This window comes from Chlorella variabilis (genome assembly GCF_000147415.1).
Source record: "Chlorella variabilis unplaced genomic scaffold CHLNCscaffold_1, whole genome shotgun sequence".
NCBI classification, from domain to species: domain Eukaryota; kingdom Viridiplantae; phylum Chlorophyta; class Trebouxiophyceae; order Chlorellales; family Chlorellaceae; genus Chlorella; species Chlorella variabilis.
This window is the reverse complement of record NW_005435087.1, coordinates 1,309,533-1,321,321: the sequence shown is the minus strand read 5'-3', so window position 1 is coordinate 1,321,321 and position 11,789 is coordinate 1,309,533. Positions and strand designations below refer to the sequence as shown.

Sequence of the window (11,789 nt, the reverse complement as noted above, 5' to 3'; positions counted from 1 at the left end):
TTGCCCCCCCCCCCACCCCCCCCCACCCCACCACCACTACACGCACACGCGTGCGAGCACATAAACATCAACAACAAGGTTTGATCCTCCCAGCCTGCCTCACCCGGGTGCCCCTGGTGGCCAAAGTGGGGGTTGTGGTTGGTGCGCGTGGAATGCATGCCAAAGTGGACGATGCGGATCAGGTCTGAGAAGCGGCTGCCCCAGGGGCACGTGCCGCGGTCGGCGGGCACAAACAGGAAGTGGTCCCGCCCGCCGTGGCGGTCCCAGTAGGGCCACGTGGCGCGGATGTGGTCCAGCAGCAGCTGGGTGTGCTCGTCCCCGCCCGCCATGTTGCCTGCAGGCGGGCGTACGGGGAGGGAGAGAGCGGCACAGCCGGGCCAGCCGCTCAGATGGCGAATGGGATGGGACGGAAGGCCGCCAGGCAAGCGCTGCCAGGGCACTGACAGCAGCACACACACACGCACGGCACCCCGCCATGCTGTGCCCAGCACACACACCTGCCGCCCCCACCCCCCCCAGAACGTCCGCCTGCGTGCCCGCCCGCCTCCCACCCACCCGAGTAGGAGTAGAGGAAAGCGGGGATGTAGAAGAGGCTGGCCTCCGAGGGGTCCTCGGTGCGCACGGGGCTCTCCAAAAACTCCTCCATAAACTGCGGGGAGGGCAGGAGGCAGCAGGCGGAGGAGTGGTGGGCGACAGCCGCCCGCTGGGAGCATGGCGGCGCCAAGGAAGCTTCCCTCCGCCTCTTCGTGGCGGGCTCAGCCTCACCAACTCGTACGCAATGTAGTTCTTTCAGCGAGGGAGTGGGGAGGGAGGGAGGCGGCAGGGGGACAGGTAAGTAGCAGCAGGTAGACGCATGCGTGTGTGTGGGGGGCAGAGCAGTCGCTGGCGGCTGCCTGATGCAGTCGAGCATGGGCAGCGCTCCTCACCGGGTCGTGACCCGTCCAAGCAATGTGGTGATCATTGTCGTAAGCCCACTGCGTGTTGAGCTCGTACCTGCGCAGCCATACCCCAGCTGGTTGGCAGGTGCAGGAAGTGGCAGGCGGCGCAGCCGCCCGGCAAGGCTGTGGCGGTGGCGAGCGCTGGGAAGGGGGAGGGCAGCCGCCAGCGCAGCTCACATGTAAATCTTGAAATTGGCCGGGGACGGGTGGGAGTAGTTTGGTGGGTAGACCTTGCTCCGGGTGCACCCGATGCTGCACAGCAGGGCCAGCGGCAGCAGGGGAAGCGGGCTGGGGCCCGCACTCTGGGCCACAGCTCTCACCCGCCTGCCTACCGTCCTGCCTGCCAGCAAGCCATGCCAAGCGCTGTGCTCCTGCCCTGCCTGCAGCCCTCACCCGAAGTAAGGCGGCTGGCAGTGGCAGAAGTGGTCGATACACTTGCCGCGCCCTGCGCCCAGGCGGACAGGCAGCCAGCCGCGCTGTGGTGCCTGCGGCAGCTCAGCAGGCACCCACGCTCCCGCCTGCAGCAGCAGCAGGCAGCTGAGGCCAACCTTTGCAGCCCAGGAAGCACGCGTTGGACTCCAGCTCACAAGCCGCCCCCTGCAGGTGCCAGCCAGGCAGCCAACATCGACGGCTGTGGGGCAGCAAGGCGTGCGCCGCAGGCAGGCGCATGTGCAGCGATGGCCATAGGGCATTGCAAGCGGCATGCCTGCCTGCCTGCAGACATACCGAGTAGCCCCTGTAGCAGCGGCAGGTGCCCTCCCCATCCTGCTCCAGCTTGAATTTGATGCAGTACCTGTGCGGTGCAGCATGGGCCACGGTGGGTGCCCAGAAGGGCGGCTGACCCGGTCGGAGCAACCCACTTTTGCCTCAGCAGAGGGCAGTCAGGGGACAGGTGCGAGACGCCTGGCACTGCACCTGTGCAGCAGCCCATGCAAGTTCGGCACGTGCGAGGCGGGCCACCCACCCTCGCTTGTTGCACTGGTCCCGGCACTGCGACGCCGGCACAGTGAACATGTGCTCCCACAACAGGGCGGTGCTGCACGCGGTCAGTCAGGCAGGCAGGCGGGCGGGGGAGGTGGAGCGACAGGCATGCAGCTGCACACATGCACGTGTGCGCCGGCTCGTGACAGCCACCCTCAACGCGATGGTGGGCCCTGCACCTGCGGTTGGCCTCTGGCGCTCCTGCAGTGTAGTTGACGTAATACTTGGCCCCCTGCTCGTCCGCTTCCGGGACCAGAGAGTACTGCAATGAAACACGTGGTACCGGTGGCGGCGGGGGCAGCAAGCGGGGTGCCAGGCAGCCCGTTGGCACGCAACATTGGGCAGCGCTGCATCATGGCGCTGCATCCAGCGGCGCCGGGGGCGTGCCTGCTTGTCTGGCTCCACGCCCTCCCGCATGTAGCAGCCCCGGTTGCTTTGATAGTTCGAGGGAAGGCCTACACGCAGGGGAGCCGAGCACGGGGCCTCGTGAAGCTGGGGAGGCAGGGGGGCACTTGCGCCTGCGCAAGCGGGCACGGCGGGGCAGGAGCACCAAATAGAGCGCCATCCCGGCAGGGATGTAGCAGCACATCCCCTCACCCTCGCACACGGTATTGTTGGATGCGTCCTGCCTGCAAAAGTACGCTCTGCACCTCCGGAAGCACTCGCAGCTCTTGGCGGCAAGGGCACCGCAGTTGGCTGCAAGCAGGCAGGCAGGCAGGCAGGCAGGCGGTGGTGCCATTGGTGGAAACACAGCGGCAGGTGCCATGCAGCCATATGCAGGCACGCTGGCGCAGCGATTCATGCAGTGGAGGTCCAACGCGTCCAACACGTCCAACGCATGCTGGCAGCGCGCAGCTGGCAAACATGGCAGCAGGCAGCGGCATGGCGCGGGTGCGGCGCACGCACGGTGTGATTCTGGGAACTGGCGGCAGGGTGCTAGGAAGTCGATTTCGCACCCGTCGCCCAGCCTACCAAAGGGGCACCTGCAGTGCTGGGCATGGGCAGAGGTCTTGACTCAACTGGTACAGCTGCCCGACTGAGGACAGAGGCGGGCTCCTGCCCACTACCGCTGCCGCCACAGCTGCCACAGGGCAATCCTGGTGGTTCCGTTGCTCATTGCAAGCGGCAAGGACCTGCCTGCAATGCCCATCGTCGCCGCAGTTACTGCAGACAGCGTTTTGCAGCGCAAGTCAGGGACGGTGTTGTCCGAGAGCCCAAGGCGACACCCGCGATCGATCGAATTAACACTCACCCATGCTTGGTGCACTCAGCGTGGCATTTGCCAGGGCCCGGCTCCTTGCGCTCCTCCTCGGCGGAGGCGCCACTCAGCAGCAGGGCCTGAAGAAGCAGAGCACCCCAAAGGGGCCTCATGGCGCGAGGGACGCACATGCGATGGGGGGGAGGCATGCAGGAAGGGTTCAAGTCCTCCCGCCAGCTGGCGCCAGCTAGGTGACGGCAAGCCATAAGCCGCAGCTCACGCTGCCGTTCACTGCATGTGTTTATGTGAAGCGCCATTCACATGAAATCTTGTGCTGAATCCCACAGCAGCAGCAGCAGCAAGGGGCTTGCCAAAGCAGTAGCTGGGGAGCCGCCGCCGGCGGTTTCAGCACCGCGGGCCAAGAGTCAGGTGCAATCTCATCAGGAAAGAATCTCGCAATCGTTCAGGAAAAACAGGGTAAATTTTGAGCGGCGTGCTGCGGTGCGCTGTGAGGCACCGGAACAGCAGCAGCCTGTCGCCACTCGCCACCGGCTGCAGCTTGCACGCCCCCTCACTTCTGCCGCTTGTAGATCTTCTTGAGCAGCATCGTGAACACGCCCTGCGGAGGCAGCAGGGCAGACAGGGCGCACGTGTGGGTGGCGGCAGGCCAGGCCACATGCCACTGCTGGAGGCCCCAACAGCAAGGCTCAAGCCGCATCCGCCAGGCCGTCAGCCCAGCAGCCCAGCAGCGCCCAGCAGCGCCCAGCAGCGCCCAGCCACACCAGCCCACCTGTGGCAGCAGGTCCTGCCCCTCGATCGTTTTCACAAGCTGGTCGTGGCTGTCCTGCTCGTACTTCCTGCAGGCAAGGGCACGGAGAGCAGGCGACAGCAAAGGCATCAATCAAGTGACACAAGTGTGGCCTGAACAGAGCACAGCGACCTGGCACCACAACAAGCCGCTGCACAGCCGGCCCCTCGCCCCCCCGGGAAGCCAGCAGCGGCGGCTGGCTGGCAACTCACTTGAACAGGCCCTCCAGGTCCAGCTGGCGGTACACCTCCTTCACCCGCTGTACCGCCGCCTCCTCATCCTTGCCGTAGCTCTCCTGCACCCGCCACCGCACAGCTTGGTTCTGAGGCGGGCCCGGCACCATGCATCCACACACGTGCACATGCTTGGGGGCGCAGTTGCAACAGCCGGCTGGCTGCGGGCAGGCTGTGTTGGGAAAAGGCCCCACCCGCCACCCACCTCAATGGCCGCCTTCTGCTCCTCGCTGGCCCGCGTCAGCGCCTGCACCACCAGCCAGGAGCACTTGTTGTCCTGGATGTCGGTGCCGATCTTGCCGATGACCTCGGGGTCGCCAAAGCAGTCCAGGTAGTCATCCTGGATCTGCGGCAGGCAGGCACACACACATAAGCTGGCGCCGTGTGTGTGTGTGTGTGTGTGTGCGCGCGCGCGCGCGAGGGTGCATGCAGGTTGGGAGAAGCCGGAGGCTCGAGCGTGCGTGCAGAAGGCAGGAGTGCCCGAGTGGGGTGCGCGGCGCATGGGGGGCAGTGATGCAGCAGGTACGGGCGGTACAGGAGGTCGCACCTGGAAGTACCGCCCCATCTGCAAGCAAATGTCCTCCGCCAGCTTGTAGGCAGCGGGGTCGCTGCGGGGTAGGGCAGGGAGGGACAGGGCCGCACAGGCTGAGTGCAGACACAGCAAGGTGAGAGACCGAGATGGTGCACGCACACTGCGGGCTAGGAAAAACGAGCTCCCCGCCGCTGGCAGGCTGCTACCCGGCAGCGGCACCGGCAGCGGCACCGGCAGCGGCTGTGCCATTGGCGAGCGCGGCGGGGCGCTCACGTGATGCCCGCCAGGCGCAGGCCGCATGCCACGGGCAGGTAGAAGGTGTAGAAGGCTGTCTTGTAGGTGACGATGCGCAGGTAGGTGTCCAAGGTGTAGCGCGACAGGTCCACCTGGCGCCAGCAGGGCACGGCGTGTCGCACAGCGTGAGTGCAGCATGAGAACAGCATGAGCACGAGCCGCAGAGGCTAGCCGCCACCAGCGTGGGGATGGAGCCAGCTCGCGAGCCGGCCCGACCAATCCTGTGCCTGGGGGGCGGGCCCCCTCCCTGCCGCCGCAAACCCCCTCGCGCTCACCGTGCCGATGGGCGCGGTGGTTGTGTCCAGCAGCTGGCCGTGTGCCGTCTTGAAGGTCACCTCGTGGAACAGCTCCAGCAGGTGCACGTAGCAGGGCAGCGCGCTGCGCGGGGTGGGGTGGGCGGGTGGGGTGGGGTGGTGTGGGGCAGGGCAGGCATGTGCGAGGGGTGGATGCGGGTGGCCCTGCCCCGGGCTCACCCAAAGTGCTTCTTGAGGATGCGGAAGATGCAGGCCTCCAGGATGATGCCGTCGTTGATGGCCACCATGCCCACCTCGGGCCGGCGGTACCAGCAGGGCTGCCCGCGCCGCGTGATGCTGCTGTCCATGATGTCGTCGGCCACCAGGAAGTAAGCCTGGGGGGCGGGCAGGCAGGCAGGGGGGGAGCAGGCAGCGAGGCTCTCGGCACATCGAGGATATGCACAGAGGGGCGCCGAGGCGGGCCTCAGCGACAGCCGGGCTTTATCGCCGGCAAGCAGTAAGCTTCCGGAGCTGCCTGGCACACTCCGCCGCCACACCCAGCTGCCCACAGCCCACCAGCGCGGCTGCGCCCTGCCAGCCACCCATGCCGGCACGCAGCGCCGCCCTTGCGGTACCGCCCACCCACCTGCAGGAACTCGATGCACCAGCCCAGGGCGTTGGCCCGGAACTCGTCCTCGGCGCTGGGCGCAGCCCCCTTGGCCTCAGCCAGGGACTGCACCACATCCAGCACCGCCATGCCGCGGTTGAGCTTGCCCAGCGGCACATTGTAGTCCATCATCTGGCGGGGAGGCAGGGCAAGGTGGGGTGGACAGGGGGAAGGGTTGGCAGGTCAGCGGCGAGGGAGTGCGAGGATGACGGCGGAGGAGGTGGGGCCGTGGCTCCCTCCCGGCCCATGCAATGAGCAGGCCAGCCAGCAGGAGGAGGGCAGCGAGTGAAGAGACTCAATCGTTGACTGAAGTGACCCATTCGTCCTGCAGCGGCAGGCAGGGCGCTCAGCCGCCACCCACCTCCTTGACCCACTGCTTCGACGCCTCGGGCTGGCCCGCCAGCAGCTCATCGTTCACAATCTCATCCCGCAGCTGCTCGAAGACCTTGAGGAACTCCTGCAGGAGGGAGGAAGGCATAGCCGGCTTGACCACTAAGCGGGATCGAGTAGCGGCGGCGGTTGCGGCGGCGGGCGAGGCGGCAGCACCCGCCGCTCTCTGCTCCAGCGCCCAGCACCGTGCATGCTCCCCCGCGCCCAATCCCAGGGTCCACACAGTCCACATAAAACCAGGGAGGGGGAGCAGGCGGCTGAAGCGCCCAGGCGGCTGAGCAGTCGATGGCAATCGGCGTGGCCGCGCCATCAGGCCCCGCCGCACGCTTCGACTGTCTCCATCGAGCGTGAATTGTCGATTTGGCATTGCCCCGCACCTTCTTGGCCTCGTCTTTGTCCAGCTTCTGCACCTTGGCTGCAGGCTCGGCGGCGGTCGCCATGGCCGCTGCTGGCGATCAATTGGGCTTGGGGAGGGATCTAGCGAAGAAGGAGAAGGGCCAGAACCGGCATGCCGCGGCTGCAGCGTGGGTGCCAGCCTGTCTTCGAGGATGATCAAAGCCCGTAAACTCCACCGCCTACGCCTCCACTCCCTCGCTTTACTATGCAGCTGTCCGCCCTCTCACGCTCAGGCAGCCTGCTCTCTCGGCCTCTGCGCCCGGGGCTCTCCACCCACCAACGCGTCCCCAGGCAGCAGCTTCGAGCCCACTCGTTCCTCAAAATCTTCAAGCGCAGCGATCAGGTCAGCTTCTAGGGCCAGCTGCCAGGAGGGGCTGTGGTGCACACGCCAGAAAGGCAACATGGCGGCCCGCCTCGCCGCCGCCGCCACCACCCACCAGTGGGCAGAGCAAGCACGGGTGCAGGCAGCCACGCGTGCATGCTGGACCATGGCGGCAGCGGCCTGCCTGCTGTCAGCAGCAGCACTGCTGGTGGGCACGGCCGCCGCCTGGCCCTGCCTGGCGGGGTGCGCTGCCGGCTCTTCCGGAAGACGCCGGGCAGGACTTCGCATGTTGTTGGCCTCCAGCCAACTGGTCTGCCTGTTTCTGCTGCCCCGCAACGCAGGCCGCCACCATGGGCGCCAGCACCAGCAGGGCGGAGGAGTGGCAGGCGGCCAGCGCCGACACGCCGCGCCGCATCAGCAAGAGCGGGTACGACATCACGCCGCTGACCCCCGAGCAGCGCGAGGCGGCGGCGGCGCCGCTCACCGACTTCCAGCGTGCTGTCACCCTCAAGGCACGTGGGCGGCCTGGGCTGCGGGGCCGGTGGCAGGCTGCTTCTGCTGAGTTTCGCTGGTGGCGCCCGGCAGCTAGTGGCTGCACCACGCTGCGGTGGAAGTTGCAGAGGCATCGGTCGGTTGCCTGTCCACACAGCCTTTTGCCTCTCGCGGCAGCAGCTGATAGGCGCCCGCGCGTGGTGCAGGCGGGCACGGAGCGGGCCTTCACGGGGACCACGGTGGATGGCAGCCCGCACGACAACAAGCGCAAGGTGAGTCAGCGCCACGTCAGCATCCCGGCCTGTGCGAGTGGGTCGGCGCGGGGCAGGCCTGGCAGGATGCATGGCCGGGCAGCAAGCGTGCAGGTACGGTGCAGGCGCGGCGCGGCCCCATGTTCCCAGCAAGCCCATGCGCGCCGCATGCGCAGGGCGTGTACGTGTCTGCGGTGGGGCGCCTGCCGCTGTTCAGCTCCGAGGCCAAGTACGACAGCGGCCCCGGCTGGCCCTCCTTTTTCGCCCCCATTGACCCCGAACACGTGGGGGGAGATCAAGTGCGCTGCGTTGCGCTGCGCTGCCCGGCTGCTGTGCAACACCAGCGTCGGGATTTTGCAGGATGGGAGGCTGGCAGAGCCGAGCACAGACACCAGCACGCGGCGGGCACCAGGGTGCCACGGCGTATGGTTGGTGGCTGCTGCCGCTGACGCAGGGTCCTGCATCCCCCCCCACACACTCTCGAGCCTGCAGGACACCTCCATCCCCTTCATGCCGCGGGTGGAGGTGGTGGATGCGCGCAGCGGCGCCCACCTGGGCCACGTGTTTGACGGTGAGGGCGGGGAGGGGCGGCGCTGGCGGCTGCCGCCGCGCAGGGCTCCCGTGCTGTCTGCCACCGACAGCCAGCTGGCAGGGAGAGGGTGTGCAATGGACGGCAGGCAGAAGGAGCGCAAGCAGGCAGGTGTGTGGTGCTGACAGGCCGCTCTGCTCTGCGCCTTTCCCACATCCACCTGCAGACGGCCCGCGCCCCACCGGCAAGCGGTACTGCATGAATGCGGCGGCGCTGCGCTTCATCCCCGAGGGAGAGCCAATGCCTGAGGAGTCGCAGCCGGTGAAGCAGTAGGAGGGGAGCGCTGCCCCTGTGCCCTCCTCCCTTGTGTGCGTCCCACAAGCCTGTAACCTACCCTCAAAAGGGGCAGAGACTGCCTTGCTTACAGAGGTCAGCAGCAGTGAGTGCAAGAAAAGAGAAAGGACAGGACCCGACGAGCAAGGGGAGTAGATACGACAGTGTAGTGAGAGGGTGAAGACGGTACTGGAGAGCAGGTACCCCTGGCAGGGATGCGCTCACTATGCGTCGTGTCGCAGGCCGGGCTCTGCTTCCAACAAGCAACAGCACCTGCTCTGCAAAAGCGCATTGCTAGAGGCGACGCGTCGCATCTTCACGCCGTCTTGCCGCCTGCCGCGCCGCCTGTGGTGGCTCCGCCGGCGGCCGCCCCGCCGTTCCCGCCGATCCTCGTGGCCTGGCCGATGGCAGCGGCTCTGTTGGCAGCAGCTGCTGCGCCACCAGCACCCTGGGCGGTGTTGGCAGCACCCGCTGTGCCTGCAGCAACCTGGGCTGCGCCACCAGCGGCGCCTGTGCCTGCAGCGGCTGCGCCTGCGGTGCCTGCGCCGTGGCCTGCGCCGCCGGCAGCAGAACCACCGGCGGCCTTGCTGCCAGCGGCTGCTGCTGCAGCACCAGCCCCCTGAGCTGCGCCGCCGGCTGCGCCGCCAGCCCCGGCCTCCTCTTTCTTGTCGCCCGCTGCGCCGCCGCCCGCCTCCTCCTGCTTCTCTCCCTCCTTGCCGTCCTTGAGGTCTGCGGTGCTGCCCTGCGCCTTGGACGAGGCCGCCCACCCGCTCTGCCCCCACCACGGCAGCTTGCCCTTCTTCCCTGCACTCCCCAGGGGGTGGGCATAGCAAAGGCAAGGCAGCCAATCAGCACAGCCAATCAGCGGGCGGCCGGCAGCCTGCTGCCACGCAACCCCAGCAGCCGCTGCGCTGCCTGCCGGGGGTGGGGGTGCCCACCCTGCATGCAAGGCAAGTGCCACGCACATGCGCACCGCGGCTGCCCCCTCCCCACCCCCCCGCCCCCTGCCCCGCACCCACCCGCGCTGTACGCGTCCTGCACGCAGTCCTGGAAGATACCCTCCAGCCGCTCCTCGCTGCGGCACAGGCCCGCGCGTGGTTCTCCGAGAAGGCCAGGCACACATTGTCCTTGTTGTTCTGCGGGGGGGGGGCAAGTGTGTGTGTGTGTGTGTGTGTGTGTGTGTGCGCGCGTGTGTGTGTGTGTGTCACACAGGCAGGGAGTGGCAAGGGAGGGGCACGGGGCCGAGCGCAGGACGCGCCCACAGGGCAGGGCTGCGGCCGGGGCCGGCGGTCACATCATTACGGCAGCTGCATCCAACATCCAACGCACGCGCGCGCGCACAGCGTGCCCCCCACCCCCCACCCCCCACCCGCACCTGCTGCGTGCACTTCCACTCTGTGTCGCAGCACAGCCGCCGCTGGTTGTCGTACACAATGTCCAGCCCCACCAGCCACGCGCCCACAGCCACATCCTCATTCGCATACCGGTGCAGGATGGCCTCGTTCTGCGGCAGGGCGGGACAGGCGGGACAGGTGAGGCAGGCGAGGCAGGAGGGCAGGCGCAGGCGTAGGCTGCTGCTGCTGCGGCGCTGGCGGTGGGGAGCGGGTTGCCGGTGATGCTGGCGGTTGTGTGTGGGGGGTGCCGCGGAGCGGCCAGGCAAGCAGGCGCTGGGCAGAGGCGAGGGCCGGAGGCGGGCAGGCGGGCGGCGGAGGCGGGCGCCCCACCTGTGCGATGTAGCGGGCCACAGGGCGCGACATGCCGTATATCTGGCCTGTATGCGGGAGGGGGCGGCACGGCGGCACGTCAGCTCTGACGGAGGCAGGCAGATGGGGCCGAGCCGCCTCGGGGCCGCGGGGCAACGCTGCGCTGCGCTGCGCCTGCGCGCCTCCCTGCTTGCCCCGGCATCCCCTTGCTTTCATGCATGCACACTGGGGCGCCAGCCCAGCCCCTCCACCTGCGCCTCTGAACGTCCTCCCGCCCACCCACACCCACACCCACCCACCCACTCACACAAACACGCGCGCGCCCTGCACCCCGCCCCCGCTGCTCACCGCTGGCGTGCCGCATGTAGTTGACTTTGTTCTCCTTGCCGGCCGGGTCCCCAAACCTCCAGAACTCCGGTTCGTACCACTTCCACCGCTTGTCCGTCAGCACCTCCCCGCTCTTCATGCAGCCCTGCACGCACGCGCGGGGTCAGGCGCAGGGGCAGGGGCAGGCGGCGGATTGGAGGAGCGCCAGGCGCAGCATGCGGGCTGCGTTTCGGGCTCCCCGCAGGCGGGGCGGGCTGGTGGCGTGGGTGGCGGCGGCGGGGCCTTGGCTGCTGCTGGGCGGGCGGCTGGGCGGCGCACCAGGTAGAGGTTGCCCTGCTGGCGCCGCTCCCGCAGGTAGTCTGACAGCGCTTGCACATTGACGGCTGCGGGGTGGGTGGGTGTGGGGTGGGGGCACGGGCAGGCGCTCGTGAGCGACAGGCGGCGGCATGCGTGCGGGTGCGGGTGCGTTCAGCGGCAGGGGGGTTTGATGGCAGCAGTCGGCGCAGAGGTGGTGGGCGCGGCGCGCATCGCGCTCCACACGCGCTCCCACACCCACCCCGCAGGCCGGCCTCGCCCAAGCCCGCATATCCACTCAAGCCCCCGCCTGCCACCTCCCTCCCGCCTCCCACTCCGCCGCGACCGCCGAGCCCCGCTCCCCGCACTCTCAACCGTCGTCTCCGCGCACCCGCAGGCGCAGGCGCCCCCTCCCTCCCCTCGCTCACCCACGTCGTCGTCAATTTTGAAGTAGAAGTCAGCGTGCACGGTGGAGGACATCTGGGAGAAGAGGCGCGCGGTCTTGCGGGACAGCTCCCCGTACTCGTCCTGCACCGCCAGCCGCTCCATGTCGCCGTGCTGCCGCGCCTCCTCCGCCAGCTCAGCCTCCACCGCGTCCCCGCGCTGCTGCGAGTAGCCCACAAAGAAGCGGATGCGCACACCCAGCTCCCGTTCCAGCTCGCCCAGCCGCCCAGACGGCACCCAGGTCTTGCGCAGCATGTCGCGACGCGCGCGCGACGTCAGGCCCTGCGCGCAGCACAAGGCGCGGCGCGGCGCGGGCGGGGTCGGCACGTGGGGTGGGCACTAGCGGGCCACAGACCGCCAGCAAATGCCGCCCCACCGCATGCCGCATGCTTGCACCACGCTCCGGCCCCGCCCGAGCACCTCT

The 11,789-nt window shown here is 68.4% G+C and overlaps 4 protein-coding genes across 4 annotated transcripts in view; 1 reads left to right on the top strand and 3 right to left on the bottom strand.

Annotated features, from left to right (window-relative positions):
* Positions 1-3,290, bottom strand: part of CHLNCDRAFT_133230 (hypothetical protein) — a gene marked incomplete at both ends in the record, with an annotated part of 4,921 nt that extends 1,631 nt beyond the window's left edge. The window contains 13 exons of the mRNA XM_005851730.1: positions 104-334; positions 556-649; positions 927-993; positions 1,116-1,190; positions 1,332-1,383; positions 1,487-1,535; positions 1,665-1,731; positions 1,903-1,974; positions 2,099-2,181; positions 2,325-2,374; positions 2,517-2,615; positions 2,826-2,902; positions 3,172-3,290. Coding sequence (XP_005851792.1) covers positions 104-334; positions 556-649; positions 927-993; positions 1,116-1,190; positions 1,332-1,383; positions 1,487-1,535; positions 1,665-1,731; positions 1,903-1,974; positions 2,099-2,181; positions 2,325-2,374; positions 2,517-2,615; positions 2,826-2,902; positions 3,172-3,290 — 1,135 coding nt within the window. The remainder of the gene's footprint in view (positions 1-103; positions 335-555; positions 650-926; positions 994-1,115; positions 1,191-1,331; positions 1,384-1,486; positions 1,536-1,664; positions 1,732-1,902; positions 1,975-2,098; positions 2,182-2,324; positions 2,375-2,516; positions 2,616-2,825; positions 2,903-3,171) is intronic.
* A 130-nt stretch (positions 3,291-3,420) lies between these two features.
* Positions 3,421-6,362, bottom strand: FPPS (hypothetical protein; the record flags this gene model as incomplete). The annotated part of the gene is made up of 10 exons (XM_005851729.1): positions 3,421-3,736; positions 3,908-3,974; positions 4,138-4,220; positions 4,364-4,504; positions 4,706-4,766; positions 4,964-5,076; positions 5,260-5,362; positions 5,458-5,612; positions 5,864-6,016; positions 6,246-6,362. The coding sequence occupies 10 exons, from the start codon at positions 6,360-6,362 to the stop codon at positions 3,689-3,691; spliced, it is 1,041 nt and encodes a 346-aa protein (XP_005851791.1). The 3' UTR covers positions 3,421-3,688.
* A 980-nt stretch (positions 6,363-7,342) lies between these two features.
* On the top strand, positions 7,343-8,597 carry CHLNCDRAFT_18624 (hypothetical protein; the record flags this gene model as incomplete). The annotated part of the gene is made up of 4 exons (XM_005852069.1): positions 7,343-7,533; positions 7,890-8,034; positions 8,228-8,306; positions 8,491-8,597. The coding sequence occupies 4 exons, from the start codon at positions 7,343-7,345 to the stop codon at positions 8,595-8,597; spliced, it is 522 nt and encodes a 173-aa protein (XP_005852131.1).
* A 316-nt stretch (positions 8,598-8,913) lies between these two features.
* Positions 8,914-11,789, bottom strand: part of CHLNCDRAFT_133227 (hypothetical protein) — a gene marked incomplete at both ends in the record, with an annotated part of 4,564 nt that continues 1,688 nt past the window's right edge. The window contains 7 exons of the mRNA XM_005851728.1: positions 8,914-9,401; positions 9,682-9,733; positions 9,973-10,101; positions 10,322-10,368; positions 10,649-10,772; positions 10,946-11,010; positions 11,350-11,647. Coding sequence (XP_005851790.1) covers positions 8,914-9,401; positions 9,682-9,733; positions 9,973-10,101; positions 10,322-10,368; positions 10,649-10,772; positions 10,946-11,010; positions 11,350-11,647 — 1,203 coding nt within the window. The remainder of the gene's footprint in view (positions 9,402-9,681; positions 9,734-9,972; positions 10,102-10,321; positions 10,369-10,648; positions 10,773-10,945; positions 11,011-11,349; positions 11,648-11,789) is intronic.